The sequence below is a fragment of the Phyllobates terribilis genome, unplaced genomic scaffold (assembly GCF_046119375.1).
Source record: "Phyllobates terribilis strain yellow unplaced genomic scaffold, ASM4611937v1 Scaffold_7__3_contigs__length_470593459, whole genome shotgun sequence".
NCBI lineage: Eukaryota > Metazoa > Chordata > Amphibia > Anura > Dendrobatidae > Phyllobates > Phyllobates terribilis.
In genome coordinates, this window is record NW_027362767.1 from 417,133,350 (window position 1) to 417,158,829 (window position 25,480).

General features: G+C 40.3%; 1 protein-coding gene across 1 annotated transcript; it reads right to left on the reverse strand.

The window, feature by feature from the left end:
* LOC141155578 (uncharacterized) lies at positions 1 to 25,480 on the reverse strand. The gene is made up of 8 exons (XM_073642448.1): positions 25,423 to 25,480; positions 16,582 to 21,279; positions 15,538 to 16,425; positions 8,196 to 8,898; positions 7,995 to 8,075; positions 7,333 to 7,847; positions 7,154 to 7,251; positions 1 to 144 (listed from the first exon to the last, which is right to left on the reverse strand). The coding sequence occupies exons 1-8, from the start codon at positions 25,478 to 25,480 to the stop codon at positions 1 to 3; spliced, it is 7,185 nt and encodes a 2,394-aa protein (XP_073498549.1).

A 25,480-nucleotide genomic window follows, 5' to 3' on the forward strand; every position in this document is an offset into this window, starting at 1 on the left:
TCAGAGGAGCACATGGAAACTGAAGCTTGCTGGATCTATTGATCCAACAAGCTTCAGAGCGACACTTGCACGATGTATAGCAAAGAGCTTGCAATAATAAACTCCTTGTCTAGAAATATGGCCTCTGCTGATGTGGTCGGTAAACTAGACAATGAGAAGTAAATTATAAAATTAAAAATTCCTCCATTCTTAAGGTTGAATAGCATTTTTAATGAGAGGTAAACTGAAAAGTTGTTTATTTTTACAAGCACTTCGCAATTTTACCCATTTCAGAATGTAAGAAATTAGGAGGTAAGGTCTTGGATGGCAGATATGTCTTACTGAGGTGGTTGGCCTTAATAATGTAAAGTCTGTTCCAGTAATACTAGACTACAGAGAAAGTTTTAATTTGACTGGATTTTGGGTCCAGGATTTTGGAGCAACCTAAAGCGTCTGGGTGGGAAAGGTCATTCCCATTATCCATCCTGGGGTGTTTAGAGGCATAATAACAGCAGCTACTGTTAGCTGAGCAGTATGACGTTTGGGCAGAGATAAACAGAGATGTTTTTATTTGGTGAACGCATTTAAAACTGCTTGAGCTCACACTGCCTGGAATACCAAGATTGGTGTGGCTGCTACATTGACTTTGTTTCATTGTGCTTGAAGAAAGGACTGTCTACTTTATTCGTTTGCACTGGAAAAAAGCTGTTTTCCTTTTGTAGCTGTAAAGTTTATGATGGACAATAAACTTTAGGCTGTTTTGATATAACAACTGTTATGATCTGCTACAAGCACTAAGGAAAGAAAGGAGATCTGTCCCTACAATAGAACTAAGCTAGATCCCTACGATGTAACAGGGAACCTGATCCTGCGATCAGACCTGCTAAAGTCCTCGGCTAGTCTGTACGAAGACCTATAGATGCAAGGGAGGGATCCCTACAAGAACTAGGGACTGGGATAAAGTTGGACACCTCCTAGCAGAAATTGTAGCAGAAAAAGACAAACACACAACATAGAACATAAAGGTCCGAAGACCTAGCAAAACTGACTGAGAAAGGTAACTAAGCACCAGGCTAACTAAAGAGTAGAAATTACAATGAAGTCCAGCAAGGCCAGGAGGGCGGAGCAGGATTAAATAGACAAACAAGGTCATGTGACCAGCAAGATAGAAAAAACCTAACAGGAGAGTTCTAACAACAACCCTGTGCCAATGCGAAGCCAAATGGCTACCAAGAGCTGAAACCCTACAAGAAGTTGAGATGGCCCCACTAACCCTTTAAGAACCAAGACATTTTTCATTTTTATGCTTTCATTTTTTCCTCCACCTGTTCCAAGAGCCAAAACTTTTTAACTTTTCCATCCACGTAGCCATTTTAGGGTTTGATTTTTTTGCAGAACGAGTTATATTTTTGAATGACTCTATTTATTTTCCATATGATGTACTGAAAAACAAAAAATTCCAAGTGGGATTAAATGGTAAAAAAAAAACAAACCCTGCAACTCTGTCATTGTTTTTTTTGGTATTTCGCTTTTTAACATTCATTGTGTGGTAAAAATGACCTGGTACTATAATTCTCGGGGTCGTTACAATTACAGGTCATTTTTTTTATAGTTTAGTGTTTCAAAAAATTCAGAACCTTTTAAAAAAAATAAATTGTTTGTGTCGCTATTTATGAGACCCATAACTTAAAAAAAAAATTGTCCATGAAGATTGGTGAGGAGTTGTTTCTTTTGTGCATTGAGCTGATGTTTTTTTTTTATGCCATTTTGGGCTACATGTGACATTTTAATTCCTTTTATTGTATTTTTTTAGGCAAATGCGGTGACCAAACAACAGCAATTTGGCAGGTTTTTTTATAGTTCTTTTCATTTTTTACATTTCTTTATTTTTGAAATGGGAAAAGGGGGGTTGATTTAAACCTACTGCAAATCCGCAGCTTCCATGGTAAACCATTGACAAATTGACCATGATTTTGGCAATAGGAGCTTTTACTCCATTGGGCAAAGAGGCGGAAACACAGGTAAACCTTGCCAAAATGCTTAAATGAGTTGTTTGGCCAAACGATATTGGTGACACATCCTCATTACTGAGGATGATATCAGATCAGTGGGACCCCCTACCATACTGATATTGATGACCAGGGACAGACATAGACAATAGATGGCCCTTGTTCAAGAACTCTTATTCTCTCAAGTAATTATTCTCTTCAAGTATTATTACTCTCAAGTAATTGTGAGCTATGAAGTCTATTGGCAAATGTCCTCTCGTCCAATCTAATTGGTAGCAGGAAACTGCTTTGAAGATGATAGTGGTCCCTCTAACCTCCTAGGCCCTTGTGCAACTGCAAAGTTGCACTATTGGTTTATCCACCTGTTTTGATGACCTATTGTATCATATCTTCTAGCAGCCCTTGTCTTCTGGTTTTGCGATTTCATCTCTTGGTTCAATGGAACATAGAAAAGCTTAGAGGATTATGTGGGAAAGGAAGTCACATGGGTCGAATAGATCCTCTGTTGCTCCATCACATCTGTATACAACCTGTACTAAAGAATTTTAACACCTTGATACTCACGTCTATTTTGTATTCTGAACTCTCGATATCACAGCTAACCTTCAACCCCCATACGCTAAGACCCTGATTGCTTTACCTTGCATTTGACATGAAGAACCACCCATTTAATGTATTTTAGTGGCTGTGAATTCATGTCGCTCATTGTAAATTAGGATATTTAAGGGAATGTAGTAAGAAAGAAAAAATGTAAAAACAGTAACGTTTTGATTTTTGTTAAGATTTGAGTACTTTCCTAATCTCTAGAATCTCCTTTTATTTTTAAGTTGGTGGAACGCCAATGGGTGACATATGAGGCCAACATTTTGCCAAAATAAGTCATATTTGAAAGCTAAGAAGACTCATACGTATTCTCGAAAAGTGTGGTCTAGTCCTGGTTGATCCTGTTTCTTGGCATCTTGGTGGACAACCTGAACAGGACTCCAAATGTATCAGCAAAAAGGGAATAAAGAAATTGATGCAAGAGTCATGAAAAGTTCATGGAGGGAAAGTGAGAACGCCAGGTCTTTCCGTCCTGGAAATATTAAGAAGCTTATTTTGATCTTTGGTATTGGACCGTCTCTTCTGTTTACTCTGATGCTCTTCCTTTTGATCATTTCGGCAAGTCATATTGTTTATAACATAACATATGTAACATAATATATAACATCTTTATTTGCTTGTTTTGCATAACTGCTTTATAGGCATATAACACATATACAATACATATATAGTATAGATAGCAAAAGTATTCATGACATTATACAAGCTACACCCTGATTGGCTATGGTGTTGCCAGCAATACCACTATTGACCATCAGAGGCACATTTTAATAAAGTAATATTTAATGTAAATAAAGTATATATATATAATTATAACATGCTGTCTCTTGATCACCTGGATCCACCTTTACGCCATCTTTTTATTTATTGCACTTCCACCACCTGGCCAAGCTCCTAGGGATATATTTTACTCCAGTGTTGGCTAGTGTTTTCAAATGAACATTTTTTTGAGGTTCTACAAGATGTGGTAATTAACAAGGATTCCTCTAATTAAAGCTTGTAGACCCAAGTATAAGAAAACATCCCTTGATGTCCAGTGGTGCCATGTAGGGAGAACCAAAACTTCAACAATGACTTTCTCGTATACTGAGTAACTTCTGGAACCATCATCACTAAATGTCAGTCATAGGCATTTGCCTACAAGAGGATGTTTCCATTGTTCAAAACATTGAATAAGTCGACCAATATTGTGTTTTTTTTTCTTTTTTTTCAAGCATCCTGGTAGCTGATTTCTGAGAATGGGGTTTCTTCCTTGTTAGACACTGACATTGTAGTTCCTCCGACGGCTGAGTCTTCTTAAGCCATAGACAGACTGTTAAAGGAAACAAAAAACAAGTTAGTACTTTCCTGCATCATAAATATTTTCATTAAGTCCCTGCTCAGGCAGCGACAAATGGGCCATCCAGCACATTTGAATATTCCATCACCCTACAGAATGTACAGTCCTTGCCTGCTGAGCAGGGGACGGCACTTTACCATTTTCAGTCCTTGCCTGCTGAGCAGGGGAGGGAACTTTACTATTATCAGTCCTTACCTGCTGAGCAGGGGAGGGCACCTTACTATAGTCAGTCCTTGCCTGCTGAGCAGGGGAGGGAACTTTACTATTATCAGTCCTTACCTGCTGAGCAGGGGAGGGAACTTTACTATTATCAGTCCTTACCTGCTGAGCAGGGGAGGGAACTTTACTATTATCAGTCCTTACCTGCTGAGCAGGGGAGGGCACTTTACTATAGTCAGTCCTTGCCTGCTGAGCAGGGGAGGGCACTTTACTATTGTCTGTCCTTACCTGCTGAGCAGGGGAGGGCACCTTACTATTGTCTGTCCTTACCTGCTGAGCAGGGGAGGGAACTTTACTATTGTCTGCCCTTACCTGATGAGCAGGGGAGGGCACTTTACTATTGTCAGTCCTTACCTGCTGAGCAGGGGAGGGCACTTTACCATTGACAGTCCTTACCTGCTGAGCAGGGGAGGGCACTTTACTATTGTCTGTCCTTACCTGCTGAGCAGGGCAGGGCACCTTACTATTGTCAGTCCTTAGCTGCTGAGCAGGGGAGGGCACTTTACTATTGTCAGTCCTTACCTGCTGAGCAGGGGAGGGCACCTTACTATTGTAAGTCCTTACCTGCTGAGCAGGGGAGGGCACTTTACTATTGTCAGTCCTTAGCTGCTGAGCAGGGGAGGGCACTTTACTATTGTGAGTCCTTACCTGCTAAGCAGGGGAGGGCACTTTACCATTGTCAGCCCTTGCCTCCTGAGTAAGGGAGGGAAATTTACTATTATCAGTTCTTGCCTGCTGAGCAGGGAAGGGCACTTTACTATTATCAGTCCTTACCTGCTGAGCAGGGGAGGGCACCTTACTATTGTCTGTCCTTACCTGCTGAGCAGGGGAGGGCACTTTACTATTGTCAGTCCTTACCTGCTGAGCAGGGGAGGGCACCTTACTATTGTCAGTCATTGCCTGCTGAGCAGGGGAGGGCACTTTAATATTGTCTGTCCTTACCTGCTGAGCAGGGGAGGGCACTTTACTATTGTCAGTCCTTACCTGCTGAGCAGGGGAGGGCACTTTACTATTGTCTGTCATTACCTGCTGAGCAGGGGAGGGCACTTTACTATTGTCAGTCCTTACCTGCTGAGCAGGGGAGGGCACTTTACTATTGTCTGTCATTACCTGCTGAGCAGGGGAGGGCACTTTACTATTGTCAGTCCTTACCTGCTGAGCAGGGGAGGGCACTTTACTATTGTCAGTCCTTACCTGCTGAGCAGGGGAGGGCACCTTACTATTGTCAGTCATTGCCTGCTGAGCAGGGGAGGGCACTTTACTATTGTCTGTCCTTACCTGCTGAGCAGGGGAGGGCACTTTACTATTGTCAGTCCTTACCTGCTGAGCAGGGGAGGGCACCTTACTATTGTCTGTCATTACCTGCTGAGCAGGGGAGGGCACTTTACTATTGTCAGTCCTTACCTGCTGAGCAGGGGAGGGCACTTTACTATTGTCAGTCCTTACCTGTTGAGCAGGGGAGGGCACCTTACTATTGTCTGTCCTTACCTGCTGAGCAGGGGAGGGCAGTTTACTATTGTCTATCCTTACCTGCTGAGCAGGGGAGTGCACTTTACTATTGTCTGTCCTTACCTGCTGAGCAGGGGAGGGCACTTTACTATTGTCTGTCCTTACCTGCTGAGCAGGGGAGGGCACTTTACTATTGTCAGTCCTTACCTGCTGAGCAGGGGAGGGCACTTTACTATTGTCTGTCCTTACCTGCTGAGCAGGGGAGGGAACTTTATTATTTTCTGTCCTTACCTGCTGAGCAGGGGAGGGCACTTTACTATTGTCTGTCCTTACCTGCTGAGCAGGGGAGGGCACTTTACTATTGTCAGTCCTTACCTGCTCATCAGGGTGGGGTACTTTACTATTGTCTGTCCTTACCTGCTGAGCAGGGGAGGGCACTTTACTATTGTCAGTCCTTACCTGCTGAGCAGGGGAGGGTACTTTACTATTGTCAGTCCTTACCTGCTGAGCAGGGGAGGGCATTTTACTATTGTCTGTCCTTACCTGCTGAGCAGGGGAGGGAACTTTACTGTTGTCAGTCCTTACCTGCTGAGCAGGGGAGGGCACCTTACTATTGTCAGTCCTTACCTGCTGAGCAGGGGAGGGCACCTTACTATTGTCAGTCCTTGCCTGCTGAGCAGGGGAGGACACTTTACTTTTGTCAGTCCTTACCTGCTGAGTAGGGGAGGGCACTTTACTATTGTCTGTCCTTACCTGCTGAGCAGGGGGGGGCACTTTACTATTGTCAGTCCTTACCTGCTGAGCAGGGGAGGGCACTTTACTATTGTCTGTCCTTACCTGCTGAGCAGGGGAGGGCACTTTACTATTGTCAGTCCTTACCTGCTGAGCAGGGGAGGGCACTTTACTATTGTCAGTCCTTACCTGCTGAGCAGGTGAGGGCACCTTACTATTGTCAGTCCTTGCCTGCTGAGCAGGGGAAGGCACTTTACTATTGTCAGTCCTTGCCTGTTGAGTAAGGAAGGGAAATTCACTATTATCAGTTCTTGTCTGCTGATCGGGGGAGGGCAATTTAATAATATCAGTTCTTATCTGCTGAGCAAGGGAGGGCACTTTACTGTTATCAGTCCTTGCCTCCTGAGCAGGGGAGGACACTTTACTATTGTCAGTCCTTGCCTGCTGAGTAAGGGAGGGAAATGTGCTGTTATCAGTCTTTGTCTGATGATCAGGGGAGGGCAATTTATTATTATCAGTTCTTACCTGCTGATTAGGGGAGGGCACTTTACTATTATAAGTCCTTATTTGCTGAGCAGGGGAGGACATTTTTTACTATTATCAGTCCTTGCTTGCTAAGCAGGGAAGGGCACTTTGCTATACTGAGCCAGTCAGAGCTCTCCCCACTTAAGCACCCCTTTCACACACACAGAAAGAAACTGCCGCAACATCCCCCTCCTCATACCATCTACTAGATTGTTGATCTGAGGAATTATTTGGGGGACTACACACTGCAGCAAGGTGAGAAACATCTTTAAAGTAAACACGAAGGACATAAACTTACCCAACAGATTGTGATTATTATTGCAACCAATCCAAGGATAACAGCAAGACATATTAAGATGATTCCCCAGATGGGAAAAACATTGGTCAATGAAGAAGCTGTTAACAAAATAGAAAAAGTAGGTGTAATTATACTGACTTACTAATTTCTTTTTTTATGTACTATCACAATTCACTTACCAGAGGTTGATCCTGTGGGTGTATTTGAACTTGTGTAAACTTTGGTTAATGTTGAAGTTCCACTTGTTGGTTGTTGGCTGCCACCACTTGAAGACACTAATGTATTGGTAGTTGTTTGTGGTTTCACACTGGTTGTAGTGCTGCTACTTGTGCTAACTTGAGGAGTAGTTGTACCTCTTGTAAGTGTTGGATTAGAAGCAGTTCCAGTATGGAGTGATGTCACTGTTGATATACTTGTTGTAGAACTAATGGTAGAAAAAGATGTGGAAGTCTTATTGAATGCTGATACGGATTGACTATTACTACTCTGGCTGGTAATTGGGGTGGTGAGGGATGTGGCTGGTTTGGTTGATGAAGCTGTGGAAGAGGAAGGAGTACTAGATGAAGTTATTAAATCACTGGTGGAAGGTATCTTGTTGCTGGTGGTGGATGGAGTTAATGTGCTGATCCGGGTTAGATTTGCAGTGGTTGAAGAAATTGAGGAAGCCCCATTGCTAGTATTGGAGGGACCATGACTATTAGCTGTAAAGTAACCTGTCGCAGTGTTGGACCAGGTTGACTTTGTAGTGGTCAAAATACTGGAAGGAGATGAAGTGGTGTTAGCAGGAATATGACTACTTGAAGCATTAATGGTGGCGGTCGAAGTACTAGCTAATGTTGACTCTGTCCAAGTAGTTGAAGAAGTTACAGTACTACTAGTGGTAGTAGATGGCACAGTATTTGTTGATGTTGTACCAGGTATAGTGACTGAAGGTGTGGAAGGTTTTACTGTGATAGGTAGTATAGTATGAAATGCTGTAGCGTTGGTTGAGCTTTCAGAAGATGCTACAATGCTTATAGCTGAAGAGTTCAGCATATTGGATGAGGTTGAAGGGGATGGTGCAGTTTTGGGTGTAGTTGGCATGGTGGATGAAGTAGCTACGGTACTACTTGTAGTATGATTTGGGGTAATTTCTGCTCTTGTAGAATATGTCATATTACTTGATGAGGTTGTCTTTGTGCTGGTTGTAGTAGTTGATGCTGTAGAATTGGAGGGTATGGTTGTAGTGGTTGCTGTATTTAGAGTAGTTGTTGCATTAGTTGAGCTTGGTATTGTGCTGGTAAATGTAGAGTTCTGAATATTTGATGCAGTATATGGAGACAATGTTTGGGTTGAAGTTGACTTTATTGTGGTCAAAGTAGTTGAAGTTGCTAGAATATTATTAGTGGTAGACCTCTGGGCACTGACAGGAATTGAATATGATGACACAGTAATTCTTGAAGTTGCATTTGAACTGGTCATAGTGGTAGATGCTGTAGAATTGAAGGGCATGGTTGATGTTGAAATGGCCAAATTACTTGAGGTAGGTAGAGTAATATTAGTGGTAGGCTTCTGGGTGCTAACAAGAAATGAAGAATATGGCACAGAAATGTTTGCAGTTGTGTTTGTGCTGGTTATAGTAGTTGCTGCTGTGGAATTGGAGAGTACGGTTGTGGTGGTGGTTGCAGTATTTAGAGAAGTTGATACATTGGATGAGATTGTTATTGTACTCATAAATGTGGAGTTCTGAATATTGGATGCAGAAGATGGAGATTTTTCTGTCCCGGGTAAAGTTGACTTAGTGATGGCCAAATTAGTTGATGTGGATAGAGTATTTGTAGTGGTAGGCTTCTGGGTACTGAGCAGTATTGAAGAAGATGACACTGTACTTTCTGAGGTTGCTTTTGTGATGATTATTGCAGTTGAGGCTGTAGAATTGGAGGGTATGGTTGTAGTGGTGATTACAGTATTTAGAGAAGTTAATGCATTGCTTAAGCTTGATATTGTACTGGTAGAGTTCTGAATATTGGATTCAGAAGATAGAGATGTTGTATGGATCGAAGTTGACTTTATAGTGCTCAAAGTAGGTGAAGTAGTTAGAGTTTTATTAGTGGTAGGCTTCGGAGTACTGACTGGTATCAAAGAAGATGACACAGTACTTTCTGAGGTTGCTTTTGTACTGGTTATAGTTGTTGTTGCATTAGAATTAGAGGGTTTTGCTGCAATGGTAATTGAAGTGTTTAGAGAAGTTGATGCATTTGTTGAACTTTGCATTGTACTGGTAAAAGTAGAATTCTGAATATTGGGTGCAGTAAATGGAGATGTTGCTGTTTGGGGTAATGTTGACATTGTACTGGTCAAAGAAGCTGAAGTAGATGGAGCATTATTAGTGGTAGAGATCTGGGAAGGAATCGAAGAAGATGACAAAGCTATTTTTGAAGTTGTGCTTGTACTAGTTATAGTAGAAGAATCAGTAGAATCAGTAGAAAGTTTTGTTGTGGTGGTTTCAGTAGCAAAAGAGGTTTCAGCACTGGTTAGATTTGCTATTAGACTAACGGAGGTAGAAGATGCTACAGTACTAGTTACAGTAGTTGTAGTGTAAGCAGAAGTTTTGGCTGTGAGGCTCGGAGTAGTATGTGATGTGGCATCAGTTGAGGTTGCCTTTGTGTTTGGTGACATAGTAGACTGTAGAGTGCTCCTGGATGGAGTAGGAGATATTGATGTACTGAATGAAGGTATCATAGTGCTAGTGAAAACTTCACGATAATTAGACGTAGGATTCTGGGTACTTCTTTCAATTGTGGAAGATACCATGGTTATTCTTGGGGCTGTATTTGTAGAGGCTATAGTACTGTCAATACTAGATGGTTTAGTTGTCAGGGTTGAAAGTTTCTGGGTGGTGAACTCTATGGTAGAGTTATTATTTGATGTTGTACTAGTTGGGGAAGGCAAAGAAGCTGTGGTATTATTAGTCCTAGGATTCTGGGGGGTGATTCCTGTGGTGGACATAATGGTTGTTGTTGAACTGCTTGGAGAAGCTGACTTCGTAGAGTTCTCTATGGTGGAACTGATTGTTGTTGGTGGATTGATAGTGGTTGGAGAAGATGCAATCGTAGAAGGTTTGATTGAGATGGTTGAAGTTGCACTTTGAGATATTGCTGTATTGTTTGAGATTGTTATTGTACTGAATAAAGTAGTAACGACTGATGCACTGTTTGTTGACGAGCTTTGGATGCTGGATGCAGTAGACATTGAAGTAGGTAAACTTGTAGTAATAGTGAGAGTAGTCGGTGAGATTATTGAAGTATTGGTGCTTGGATTCTGGGGATTTGTTGTGATTGAAGTAGATGTTACTGGACTGTTCGATGTTGGTGGAATAGCAGTTGAAGAAAGTCCACTGTTTATGGTTGAACTGGATGCTGCACTTGAGAATGACAATTTGCTGGTTGATGTTTGCGCAGTACCTAACATTGCAGTTGAAGAAACAGTATTTAATGTTCTTGGTACATGTGTTGAGATTAATATAGATGAGTTGTTATCGATTATCGCTGTTGAAGGAAAAGAAGTGTTCTTTGTCGAAGACATCTGAATGCTTGTACCACTTTGGGCAAATGTACTACTATTGGTCACAGTTTGGCTGGTAGTCCTTGAAGTATTCAGTGTACTTGGATACGGTGATGTCACTGTGATTTGACTTCCCGATACTACCAATTTACTACTGGTAACACCATTTGTTGTCACAGAATTACTAGTTGAGAATGACTGTATTCTAGTTGCACTGGAAGTGATGATTGTGTTAGTTGAGAATGGAAGGTTACTGGATCCACTAATGGTTAGAGGATTGCTAGTTAAAAAAGAATTATTTTGAGCTGTAGTTGATGATGGATTACTGGTTCCAATACTTGAAGTTACTCCATTGTAGTTTACAGATGATTGGTAACTTGTCACTGGTTTGGAAGACGCTGACGGACTACCAGTAAATGGCTGAGCACTAACACTAGTTATATTAGCAAAACTACTACTGGGAGTGATGCTACTAGTAGTGGTAAATGGTGATGTAGTTACTGACAATGACACTTTGCTACTTGTTAAAGGTGATTGGTTACTGGTTCTAGAACTTGGAGAGCTGAATGAAGTAGTTGATAATGCCTGGTTACTGGTTTCACCTGTTGAAGCTGTAGATGTTGTCTGACCACTGGTCCTTGAGTTTAATGATGTTTGAAGGCTTGTACTAGTATTAATTGTTACCATGCTGCTAGTAGCAGTAGACTGGTTACTAATGCGTGTTTGAAATGTGGTTGTTGGTTGGTTACTAGTACCACTAATAGTTGTTGAATTACTAGTAATTGTTGAGAAGTCACCACTGGTTAATGACTGTAGATTGCTTGAGGAGCTTTGTACATTATTTGAAGTTGTGACTACACTTGTTGAAGTTGAATGGCTGCTACTAAATGAAGTTGATATACCAGAAATTGAAGTTACTGCATTAGAAGTAACAGGTAGTAGACTGCTGGGAACTGAACTACTAGTAATTGTTGTTCGTGTTGAAGAAGACTGGCCAGTTGTTCCAGGTGCTGCACTGGAAGAGGACAGATTGGTGGCTGTTGGTTGGCTGCTTGTTCCATTAACTGAAAGAACACTGGTTACAAAATTAGTAGTTCCTGTACCTAAAGTAGTTGGCACATTACTGGTGCCAGAAATAGTTGGTGTGCTGCTGAAGGAAGCTTTGCTACTTGCTGATATGGTGCCAGGTAGAGGTTGGCTATTGGTTATGGTACTTGATGTTGATGAAGTTTGGCTCACAACTAATTGGCTGCTGGCACTTAGGCTGAATGACTGGCCAGTTGTTCCAGATACTGCACTGGAAGATGTCAGAGTGTTGGTTGATGGTTGGCTACTTGTTGCAGTATTTGAAGGAACGCTACTTGCAGAATTAGTAGTTCCTGTACCCAAAGTAGATGGTGGGTTACTGGTGCCAGACATAGTTGGTGGGCTGCTAAGTGAAGTTTTGATGCTTGCTGACAATGTGGTGCCAGTTGGAAGTTGGCTGCTGGTTACATCTATTGATGTAGGCAAAGTCTGACTCACAACTAATTGGCTGTTGGCACTTGGGCTTGAAGACTGGTCAGTTGTTCCAGGTAATACACTGAAAGATGTCAGAGTGTTGACTGATGGTTGGCTATTTGTCGTAAAAGTTGAAGGTGGAACACTGCTTAAAAAATTTGTAGTTACTGTACCGAAAGTAGTTGGCACATTACTAGAGCCAAATATAGTGTGTATGCTGGTGAGTGAAGTTTTGCTACTTGCTGACAATGTGGTGCCAGTTGGAGGTTGGCTGTTGGTTATAGTATTTGATGTTGACGAAGATTGACTCATAAACGATTGACTGCTAGCACTTAGGCTTGAAAACTGGCCAGTTGTTCCAGGCAGTGCATCTGAAGATGTCAGAGTGTTGCTTGATGGTTGGCTACTTGTTGCAGTATTTGAAGGTAGAGTACTGCTTGCAAAATTAGTTGTTCCTGCATTCAAAGTAGATGTTGCGTTACCAGTGCCAGAAAAATTTGGTGTGCTGCTAAGTAAAGTATTGCTACTTGTTGACAATGTGGTTCCAGTTGAAGGTTGGCTGTTGCCTACAGCATTTGATGTAGGCAAAGTTTGACTCACAACTAATTGGCTGCTGGCACTTGGGCTGGATAACTGACCAGTTGTCCCAGGCAGTGCACTGGAAGATGTCAGAGTGTTGGCTGATGGCTGGCTACTTGTTGCAGTATCTGAAAGAACACTACTTGCAAAATTAGTAGTTTCTATACCCAAAGTAGTTGGCAGGTTACTGGAGCCCAAATTAGTTGGTGTGCTGCTAAGTGAAGTTTTGCTACTTGCTGACAATGTGGTCCCAATTGGAGATTGGTTGTTGGTTACATTACTTGTTGTTGACAAAGTTTGGCTCACAACCAATTGGCTGCTGGCACTTTGGCTTGAAGACTTTCTAGTTGTTCCAGGTAATACACTGGAAGATATCGGCGTATTGGCTGATGGTTGGCTATTTGTCACCAAAGTTGAAGGTGGAACACTGCTTGCAAAATTTGTAGTTACTGTACCCAAAGTTGTTGGCAGGTTACTAGAGCCCAAATTAGTTGGTGTGCTGCTAAGTAAAGTTTTGCTACTTGCTGACAATGTGGTCCCAATTGGAGATTGGTTGTTGGTTACATTACTTGTTGTTGACAAAGTTTGGCTCACAACTAATTGGCTGCTGGCACTTGGGCTTGAAGACTGTCTAGTTGTTCCAGGTAATACACTGGAAGTTGTCAAAGTGTTGACTGATGGTTGACTATTTGTCACAAAAGTTGAAGGTGGAACACTGCTTGCAAAATTTGCAGTTACTGTACCGAAAGTAGTTGGTAGGGTGCTGGAGTCAAAATTAGTCTGTGTGCTGCTAGGTGAAGTTTTGCTACTTGTTGACAATGTGGTGCCAGTTGGAGGTTGGCTGTTGGTTATAGTATTTGATGTTGAAGAAGATTGACTCACAAATGATTGGCTGCTGGCACTTGAGTTTGAAGACTGGCTAGGTGTTCCAGGTAATACACTGGAAGATGTCGGAGTGTTGGTTGATGGTTGGCTACTTGTTGCAGTATTTGAAGGTAGAGTACTGCTTGCAGAATTAGTAGTTCCTGTATTTAAAGAAGATGTTGGGTTACTACTGCCAGAAATATTTGGTGTGCTGCTAAGTGAAGTTTTGCTACTTGCTGACAATGTGATGCAAGTTGGAGGCTGGCTGTTGGTTACAGCATTTGATGTAGGCAAAGTTTGACTCACAACTAATTGGCTGCTGGCACTTGGGCTTGTAGACTGGCTAGTTGTTCCAGGTAATACACTGGAAGATGTCGGAGTGTTGACTGATGGTTGGCTATTTGTCGCAAAAGTTGAAGGTCGAACACTGCTTGCAAAATTTGTAGATACTGTGCTGAAACTAGTTGGCAGGTTACTAGAGCCAAAATTAGTCTGTGTGCTGCTAAGTGAAGTTTTGCTACTTGCTGACAATGTGATGCCAGTTAGAGGCTGGCTGTTGGTTACAGCATTTGATGTAGGCAAAGTTTGACTCACAACTAATTGGCTGCTGGCACTTGAGCTGGATGACTGGCTAGGTGTTCCAGATAGTGCACCAGAAGATGTAAGGATGTTGGCTGATGATTGGCTACTTTTTGCAGTATTTGAAGGAACACTGCTTGCATAATTAGTAGTTCCTGTACCCAAAGAAGATGTTGGGTTACTATTGCCAGAAATATTTGGTGTGCTGCTAAGTGAAGTATTGCTACTTACTGACAATGTGGTGCCAGTTGGAGGTTGTCTATCAGATACAGCACTTGAGGTAGGCAAAGTTTGACTCAAAACTAATTGGCTGCTGGCACTTGGGCTTGAAGACTGGTCAGTAGTTCCAGGTAATACACTGAAAGATGTCGGAGTGTTGGCTGATGGTTGGCTACTTGTTGCAGTATTTGAAGGTAGAGTACTGCCTGCAAAATTAGTAGTTCCTGTACCCAAAGTAGATGTTGGGTTACTAGTGCCAGAAATAGTTGGTGTGCTGCTAAGTGAAGTATTGCTACTTGCTGACAATGTGGTGCCAATTGGAGGTTGTCTGTTTGTTACAGCATTTGATGTAGGCAAAGTTTGACTCACAACTAATTGGCTGCTGGCACTTGGGTTGAATGACTGACCAGTTGTTCCAGGTAGTGCACCGGAAGATGTCAGATTGTTTGCTGATGGTTGGCTACTTGTTCCAGTATGTGAAACTGGAACACTGCTTGCAATATTTGTAGTTCCTGTACCCAAACTAGATATTGGGTTATTAGTACCAGAGTTAGTTGGTGTGCTGCTAAGTGAAGTTTTGCTACTTGCTGAGAACATGGTGACAGTTTGAGGTTGGGTGTTGGTTACAGTATTTGATGTTGATGACGTTTGGCTGCTGGCACTTGGTCTTGAAGACTGGCCAGTTGTCCCAGGTACTGCCCCTGAACTTATCAGAGCGTTGGCTGATGATTGGCTACTTGTACCAGTATTTAAAGGTGTAACACTATTTGCAATATTAGTAGTTCCTGTACTTACAGCTGCGGTATTGCTGGTGAAAGTAGTGAACAATGTTATTACACTAGTGGATGGTGGCTTGCTACTAGCTGCGGAGATGGAAGTTTTTGCTGAGTTGCTTTCTGGTTGACTGTTTGTGATGGAGGATGCAGTATTGCTTACTTGAGAAGACTGGGGAATGGTTTCCAAGCTTGAAGGAAGGATAGCACTGGTAGTGATTGACACAAGAGGGCTACTTGTCCCTGTAATAGCTGCTGATGACTTGCCACTTGAGATAGAGGTTATTCCTGTGTTGGTCACTGGTAAGCTGTTGGTAATGCCAGATGGAGAAGTAATGACATTGCTAGAAGATGGTTGGCTACTGAATGATGTTTGATCATTTCCAGCAGAGCTAGAGAGTGTCTGTGGTTTGGTTGATGATATTTGACTACTGCTTTCAGTATTTGAAGTTACAGATGTTTGCCTTTGAGTTCCTGTACTGGAAGAAGGAAAAGCTCTATTGGTAGATGACTGGCTTCTGTATCCACTGGAAGGAACTATTGTACTAAGTGATGTTTTGTCACTTACATATGCACTAGAAGATGATGGTTGGTTCCTTGTCAATGCCTTACTACTGGTTGCAGTACATGTTATTATTGGACTGCCAGATACAGTTGATTGTACGGTTGTTCCAGTATTTGAAGATATAAAAGTGTTACTGGAAGAAGGTTGGCTACTAGATCCATTGGCAGGGGCTGGAGAAGTGAATGTTGTTTTGCCACCTACAGAAACGCTAGAGAATGTTGGTGAGTTGGTTGTTGGTGGCTCACTACTGGTTCCAGTACTTGAAGTTTCTGGACTGCCAGTTATAGTTGATTGTAGTGGCATTTTGATGCTCGAAGAAGTGAAGTCATTACTAGAGGATGGTGGGTTGCTAGATACACTTGTAGAAACTGTATTACCAAATGATGTTTCACCACTGACTGAAGCACTAGAGAATGTTGGTAGGTTGGTTGCTGGTGGCTGACTACTGGTTTCAGCATTTGACATTGCTGGGCTGCCTGTTACAGTTGACTGAACTGATGTTTCAGCACTGGGAGAAGTGTAAACGTTACTGGAAGTTGGTTGGTTAGTAGATAAAATGCTAGAAACTGTAGTACTGAACAATGTTTGGTCACTTACAGACGCACTAGAGAATGTTGGTGGCTCACTACTGGTTTCAGTACTTGATATTGCTGGGATACCAGTTTTAGTTGATTGTGGCGTTTCAATACTTGAAGAAGTGAAGTCGTTACTAGAGGATGGTAGGTTACTAGATCCACTTGTAAAAACTATTGTACTAAATGATGTTTCACCACTTACAGAAGCACTAGAGAATGTTGGTGAGTTGCTTGTTGGTGGTTCACTACTGGTTCCAGTCCTTGATGTTTCTGGGCTCCCAGTTATAGTTGATTGTAGTGGCGTTTCGATACTTGAAGAAGTGAAGTCATTACTAGAGGATGGCGAGTTGCTATGTCCACTTGTAAAAGCTGTGTTAATAAATGATGTTTCACCACTGACTGAAGCACTAGAGAATGTTGGTACGTTGGTTGCTGGTGGATGACTACTGGTTTCAGCATTTGACATTGTTGGGTTGCCTGTTACAGTTGATTGAACTGATGTTTCGGCACTGGGAGAAGTATAAATGTTATTGGAAGTTGGCTGGTTAGTAAATAAACTGTCAGAAGCTGTAGTACTAAATGATGTTTCGTCACTTACAGAAGCACTAGAGAATGTTGGTGAATAAGTGGTTGGTGGCTCACTACTGGTTCCAGTACTTGATGTTGATGACCTGCTAGTTATAGTTGATTGTAGAGGCGTTTCGAAACTTGAAAAAGTGAAGTCGCTACTAGAGGATGGTAGGTTACTAGGTCCACTTGTAAAAACTATAGTACTAAATGATGTTTCCCCAGTTATAGAAGCACTAAAGGATGTTGGTAGGTTGGTTGTTGGTGCCTGACTACTGGTTTCAGCATTTGACGTTGCTGGGTAGGCAATTACAGTTGATCGTAGTGGTGTTTCAATACTTGAAGTGAACACATTACTAGAAGATGGCAGGTTACTAGATCCACTTAGAACTCCTGTAGTACTCAATGTTGTTTCACCACTTACAGAAGCACTAGAGAATTTTGGTGAGTTGGTTGTTTGTAGTTCACTACTGGTTCCAGTACTTGATGTTGATGAGCTGCTAGTTAGAGTAGATTGTAGTGGCGTTTCAATACTTGAAGAAATGAAGTCGCTACTAGAGGATGATGGGTTACTAGATCCACTTGTAAAAACTATAGTATTAAATGATGTTTCAGCACCTACAGAAGCACTAGAAAATGTTAGTAAGTTGGTTGGTGATGGCTGGCTAATGGTTTCAGTATTTGAGATTGCTGGACTGCCAGTTACAGTTGATTGAACCGATGTTTCAACACTTGGAGAAGGAACATTACTAGAAGATGGCTGGTTAGTATATGAACTGGCAGAAATTGTAGTACTGAACAATGTTTGGTCACTTAGAGAAGCACTGGAGAATGTTGGTGGCTCACTACTGGTTCCAGCATTTGATATTGCTGGGCTGCCAGCTATAGTTGACTGTAGTGTTTCGATACTTGAAGACGTGAAGTTGTTACTAGAAGATGGTAGGTTACTAGATCCACTTGTAAAAACTGTTGTACTAAAGAATGTTGGTGAGTTGGTGGTTGGTAGCTCACTACTGGTTACAGGATTTGATGCTGCTGTGCTGTCAGTTATAGTTGATTGTAGAGGTGTTTCGGTGCTTGAAGAAGGAAAGATGTTACTTGAAGATTGCAAGCTATTAGATTCACTTGTAAAAACTGTTGTACTGAATGATGTTACACTACTTGTAGAAGCATCAGAGAATGTTGGTGAGTTGGTTGTTGGTGGTTTACTAGTTCCAGTAATTGATGTTGCTGGGATGCCCGTTAAAGTTGATTGTAGTGGTGTTTCACTGCTTGAGGAAGTGAAGACATCACTAGAATACAGCGCCTCACTAGATACACTTGTAAATCTTGTAGTACTTAATGATATTTCACCACTTACAGAAGCACGAGTTGATGTTGGTAAGTTGGTTGTTGATGGCTCACTACTGGTTTCAATACTTGATGTTGATGAGCTGTCAGTTATAGTTGATTGTAATGGCATTTCAATACTTGAAAAAGTGAAGTCGCTACTAGAGGATGGTAGGTTACTAGGTCCACTTGTAAAAACTATAGTACTAAATGATGTTTCCTCAGTTATAGAAGCACTAAAGGATGTTGGTAGGTTGGTTGTTGGTGCCTGACTACTGGTTTCAGCATTTGACGTTGCTGGGTAGGCAATTACAGTTGATCGTAGTGGTGTTTCAATACTTGAAGAAGTGAACACATTACTAGAAGATGGCAGGTTACTAGATCCACTTAGAACTCCTGTAGTACTCAATGTTGTTTCACCACTTACAGAAGCACTAGAGAATGTTGGTGAGTTGGTTGTTGGTAGTTCACTACTGGTTCCAGTACTTGATGATGATGAGCTGCTAGTTATAGTAGATTGTAGTGGTGTTTCAATGCTTGAAGAATTAAAGTCATTACTAGAGGATGATGGGTTACTAGATCCACTTGTAAAAACTATAGTACTATTTGATGTTTCACCACTTATAGAAGCACTAAAGGATGTTAAGGATGTTGGTAGGTTGGTTGCTGGTTCCTGACTACTGGTTTCAGCATTTGATGTTGCTGGTGAGGCAATTACGGTTGTTCCTAGTGGTGTTTCAATACTTGAAGAAGTGAACACATTACTAGAAGATGGCAGGTTACTAGATCCACTTAGAACTCCTGTAGTACTCAATGTTGTTTCACCACTTACAGAAGCACTAGAGAATTTTGGTGAGTTGGTTGTTTGTAGTTCACTACTGGTTCCAGTACTTGACGTTGATGAGCTGCTAGTTAGAGTAGATTGTAGTGGCGTTTCAATACTTGAAGAAATGAAGTCGCTACTAGAGGATGATGGGTTACTAGATCCGCTTGTAAAAACTATAGTACTAAATGATGTTTCAGCACCTACAGAAGCACTAGAAAATGTTAGTAAGGTGGTTGGTGATGGCTGGCTACTGGTTTCAGTATTTGAGATTGCTGGACTGCCAGTTACAGTTGATTGAACCGATGTTTCAACACTTGGAGAAGGAACATTACTGGAAGATGGCTGGTTAGTATAGGAACTGGCAGAAATTGTAGTACTGAACAATGTTTGGTCACTTAGAGAAGCACTGGAGAATGTTGGTGGCTCACTACTGGTTCTAGCATTTGATATTGCTGGGCTGCCAGCTATAGTTGACTGTAGTGTTTCGATACTTGAAGACGTGAATTTGTTACTAGAAGATGGTAGGTTACTAGATCCACTTGTAAAAACTGTTGTACTAAAGAATGTTGGTGAGTTGGTGGTTGGTAGCTCACTACTGGTTACAGGATTTAATGCTGCTGTGCTGTCAGTTATAGTTGATTGTAGAGGTGTTTCGATGCTTGAAGAAGGAAAGATGTTACTTGAAGATTGCAAGCTATTAGATTCACTTGTAAAAACTGTTGTACTGAATGATGTTACACTACTTGTAGAAGCATCAGAGAATGTTGGTGAGTTGGTTGTTGGTGGTTTACTAGTTCCAGTAATTGATGTTGCTGGGATGCCCATTAAAGTTGATTGTAGTGGTGTTTCACTGCTTGAGGAAGTGAAGACATCACTAGAATACAGCGCCTCACTAGATACACTTGTAAATCTTGTAGTACTTAATGATATTTCACCACTTACAGAAGCACGAGTTGATGTTGGTAAGTTGGTTGTTGATGGCTCACCACTGGTTTCAATACTTGATGTTGATGAGCTGTCAGTTATAGTTGATTGTAATGGCGTTTCGATACTTGAAAAAGTGAAGTCGCTACTAGAGGATGGTGGGTTACTAGATCCACTTGTAAAAACTGTTGTACTAAATGATGTTTCACCACTTACAGAAGCACTAGAGAATGTTGGTGAGATGGTCGTTGGTGGCTGACTACTGGTTTCAGCATTTGACATTGCTGGGTTGCCAGTTACACTTGATTGTAGTGGTGTTTCAACACTTGAAGATGTGAAGATAGTAGAATATGGCGGGTTGCTATTTCCACTAGTGAAAGCCTCAGTACTGGTAGATGCTTGGCTATTCACAGCAACACTAGAGGAAGCTTGTAGGATTGTTGATGATCCCTGGCTACTGCTTTGAATATTTGGTGTTGATAGACTGTTAGTTACAGATGATTGAACTTCAGCTACTACACTTGATGTGACAACGTTACTTGATGATGACTGGCTACTGGTTTCTGCAGTAATGACTGAGCTGTTTGATGCCGTCTGACCACTGGAAGATGGTGGAGTGCTACTTGTTTCTGTGCTTAATAGAAAAGATGCTGAATTTGAGGAACTGAAGGTATCAGATATAAATCTTTGTGTTATAGGTACAATGCTTGATGATGATACTATTGTAGCTGCGTCTGGTTGACTACTTGAGATTGGTGGACTACTGGCCTCATGACTGACTGACGATGCAAAGTTTGTGGTGGATAGCAATTCAGTACTGGTTGCTCCAGTAGTTGATTGCTGACTTGTGCCAGGAATCAATATCAGCTGGCTAGTTGGCCCTGTATCAATGGTTCCTGCAGTGTTTGATGGTGTAAATGCTGTGCTTATTGTATCTGTAGTAGGATTAGTCGAACTTGAAATAACTGATGAGTAAGGGGATGTACTACTTGTTCCACTAGTGGATGTAGTAGATATGGTCTGAGTAGTACTTGTGGAAGTTCTGGTCGTAGTAGTGGTTGTAGTTGGAGAATTGCTGGTTACAGTTGACGCTGTGCTGGTTGCAATGCTGGTTGTGGTGCTTGATATTACTGCTGTGCTTGAGACTGGTGTTGGTGCAGTAGTTGGCTGTATTGCGCTTGTTATCAGCTTTATCAAATTCTCAATAGCTTGAGCAATTGCAGCAATAATACTTTGTAACATTGAAAGAAATGAATTTGTTGTCTGTGCATCAACAGGGGCCACTAGGAGAGAAAACAAATTAGTAAAATGAGTTAAAACAATGTGAAGAATATTGAATGCTCTGAGTTTATTATGTGAGAGAAGGGCAGCTTAGACACTTGAGCTGAGTTGTGGTTGCTACTTTGCTCCCTGTGTCGTTACGACTCTTGTGCCAACTCTCAACCAGCTCTTCCTACTGCCATTTTACATGACTATCTAGTAAGTCACCATCTCAGTTGAAAAGGAGTCTACATCACCTTATGCCAAGGATCATTTTTAGGTCTGCGAGATACCATGGCTACAATCTGGCTGAATTATGTGATATCCTTATGGGTGATTATAGTCATGGAGACTTAATCAAAAAAACTATTCATAATTGTTTTACAAATGAAGAAATACTGACTGTAGTGTGTTCTTCTAAGGCGCCTTCAGATATAATACGTTGACTTAAACAGAAGCCGTATAGTTTTCATGAAGATGCAAAAATTCATGTTCTTTTCTGCTTAGACTGGGTACATACTACATCCCTACTCAGCATCGTGGAGTTCTAACTAAATACCCCAAAATGGAATTCATACCGTTCCCTGCCTAAGTCATTGACTTCAGTGAGTCAAATGGAGTCTAAAAAATTAAACGTTAGCTCTGTTTGACCTTTATTCCATGTGGTGTCCGTCTTTTCATCTGTATGCAATAATGTAGTCTGCCATGCTATTGTGTCCAGCTAAAAAGACGGACACCATTGGAAAGGAGATCAAACAGAGTCCAACTTTTCATATTTTAGACCTTATCTGTCTCATGTAAGTCAATGATTCCATCGATGGTACACTATTTTTTGGAAATTCATAAGGAAAGCTCCAATGCTGATCGACGACCAGGACGTTGTGTAAACCTTCCATAAAACATTTATACCAAAATGGTCATGCAATTTTGTATACATAAAGTTCAATTCTATGAGGGTCTGATCCCATTAGGTTCCATATAAATGGATGTGATGGTCCAATTAGCAACAGACCCTAACGGATCTTGATGACCTATAATGGGTTTGACAGGTTTCCATTGTTTATTGGATAGAGTAGTGCAGTGTATTATGTTATGTTGCCAATCAAGAGTAATGGAAATCTGATGCCAGTGTGACCAGATCATGTAGTCGTGTATGTACCCAGTCATATCAGGGGCGGACATATCATTGATGCAACCCAAGGAGTTAAGAGGGACAATGTCCACATCTAAAACAGATAATGAACTATTGGACTAGAAAGGCCCCACAGATTATTATTTTCTGTCTGTGTCCGCCCGAAAGTAATGTTGTCCACCCAGTTTCACATTATAGGTAATAATATACATTCACGTAGAGAGAAAGCTGATAAGGTGTGTAAACAAGATGGCTAACCAAGGCGAGGCAGTAAATATAGATGTAAGCAGGCATGCCGCTGACGCTTACTCAATGTATGGCCTCCAATATTTGCACTATGAGGTCGGTGACTCTATCGGATACTCAATGAATGGCTGCGGAATGCTGTTATCCAGAGAACAAGGACACAATTGCTTCTGAAATATGTAAGGAGTCACACCCATTTGTACCTCGTTTGCTCCTTTCACTATTAGTAGATAATTAGGAAAAAATACCAGAATAATACTTGTTGTCTCCGGTGCCATCAACAAAGTAACCACAGACCCCCTCCCCATTGCCAAAATTGGAAGAACACCCTTCCATCACCTGCGCTCCCTACTTAGTCCCAATGGATCAAAATTATGGAGTCATAGTTGCTTTTTTTTTACTCTTTGGGGCATTTTTATACAATGTTATAACTTTTTCCTTAATCAAAACAACTTTTGACATTGCTCACAAAATTGTTCGAATTGGCGATCGTTCGCAATCATTGTCTCGTCTAATAGTGTCCAGCGATGGAATGGTAATCGCTGGACGTCATTTTTGTATCTTATCCCATCCAATTTTTGTTGTCACCATTTTTGGTCATGGTGACAGGCATCACTTGTAATGGAAAATATTGAAAGGGGGAAAGCAAACGATCTGATTTATAGAAAAAAAGCCTCATCATTATTGGAACATGTTAATTCAATTAACAAGCAGCGATATATATGCTATATTGTGGATTGTCATAGGGAATTCATGGTTTTGAGCTGATTTTATAATTCTAGTGTTCAACGAGCACTTGGCCACCACTTTAATAACCACATGAAGAGCAGGAGATGCCTAACACACCTTTGATTTTCTTCTTCCCATGATATAGTAAGATAATCAGAAGGAATTCGAATTTCGACTGTTTCCAGAAATCTTCAAAAATGATCAAAAACCCCTTCTAAATATTTCAATTACTTGTCACACATCATTAACAAGAATAGAGCATTGTAGCATTAATAATAAACTTTCAAGCTACAAATGACAGGATATCATTAAATGATGCAACAATAGAAATATACTAAAATAAGGATATTTTCGGACCACAGAAGAAAAGTAAACAATTGAGTCTCCAAAATGAAAATCTAGGTAGTATGTAAATGGATCAATGATGGATAGATAATATAGGTGGCCAATAACCAAATGAGTGACTTGAAGGAAGAATATATTATACAAAATTTTCTTACTTGGACATATTAAACCATCATTTACCAGATTACGAACCTCACCCCGACCCCAAGACATTTCAAGCACTTTACAATAACTGAGTATTAGAGGCATGAAGAAGTGACGGCCCTTATTTTTTTCTTAGGATATAAGACAATTTTCTACTGCAAGTTATTCACTATCCTTGTGAAAGAGGATAACTTAGTGATCCAGGGGGGTCTGACAGCAATCTCAAAAATCGGGGTCCAGCACCTGAGAATGGGGCTCTGCAGATACCTCCTTCAATGGAGAGAAGATATGCATGCTCCATCTATTGTCTATGGGACTGCTGGAAATAGTAGAGCAAAGAACTTGGCTTTTTCTGGCAGTTCCATAGACAATGGATGGAGCGGAGATAGAACATGTGCACTTCTGATCAATTCAAGATGGGGGTGTAAAACATTGTTCTTGCACTTCCAGACCCTTTTTCTAGGGGATCACTGGGGATGGGGTTCAACCTATGACTGTGAAACTATAAATCTTATGATTTTTTACCAAAAAAATTTTAAACAGAAGAACAGAGAGGAAAATAATGAAAAGAGCCAAAAGTATAGCGGGTGACACAGCCGGGTCTCCACTGCTCAACGTTTCTAAGCTACTGGTTAGTAAACCTCACCAATCAAAAATGATTCATTATGAAGTCTTTAAAGTCTAAGAAATAATTACTATTTTTCTTTACCTACAAAAATTTTATAAAAATAAAAGAAGTAATTTATAAATATAGTGTTAACCATGTCATACCATGCAAGTAAAAGGATAATTAAATTAAAAAATTAAATAATAAAAAAATAATATATTTGTATAATAACAATAATTATGATGAAATAATATAGATGTAATAATAATAAAATAATATATCTGTTACAATAATGATTATAATTATAATAAAATATTCGATCTGTAATAATAGTAATAATAACAACAATTATATAATATTGTAATAATAATAAATCTCTCTGTAATAATAATAATAATAATATCAACAATAATAATATGATAATCTATAATAACAGTGATAATAATGATAAAATCTATCATTGATAATAATAATAATTTATCTGTAATAATAATAATAATAATAATAAAATCTATTCTAATAATAATTATAAAAATAGAAACTTAATTGAGCATGATACACAAGTGAAATGTGATACAGCATAATGTAATATAAAATCATATTTTTTCATTAACTATAATGAAATTGAATTTTGTAGAATAGAATAAAATAGAATATAATAAAATGCATCAGATAATAAATAATAATAAAATATAACATATAATAAAAACACACAAATAATTTAGCATATAAAAATATATATTAATAAAATAAAGAAAAAAATAATACAGTATATAATAAACAATGAAATAAAATCCTCCACAAAAAAATAAATTGAATATAAAACAATAAAAACTCTAATAAAGCAATGAAACAAACAAAAAAACTAATTAAGTGTAATCTAAAATAATACAAACTGTAATATAATAAATACATAACATAGAATATGATAGAATATAATAGATAAAAGTGTCATTTTCTTACCGGTCAGTAACAGTACAATCCCCAGGATAATCAGTCGTGTGGTCTCCGTAGTATACAT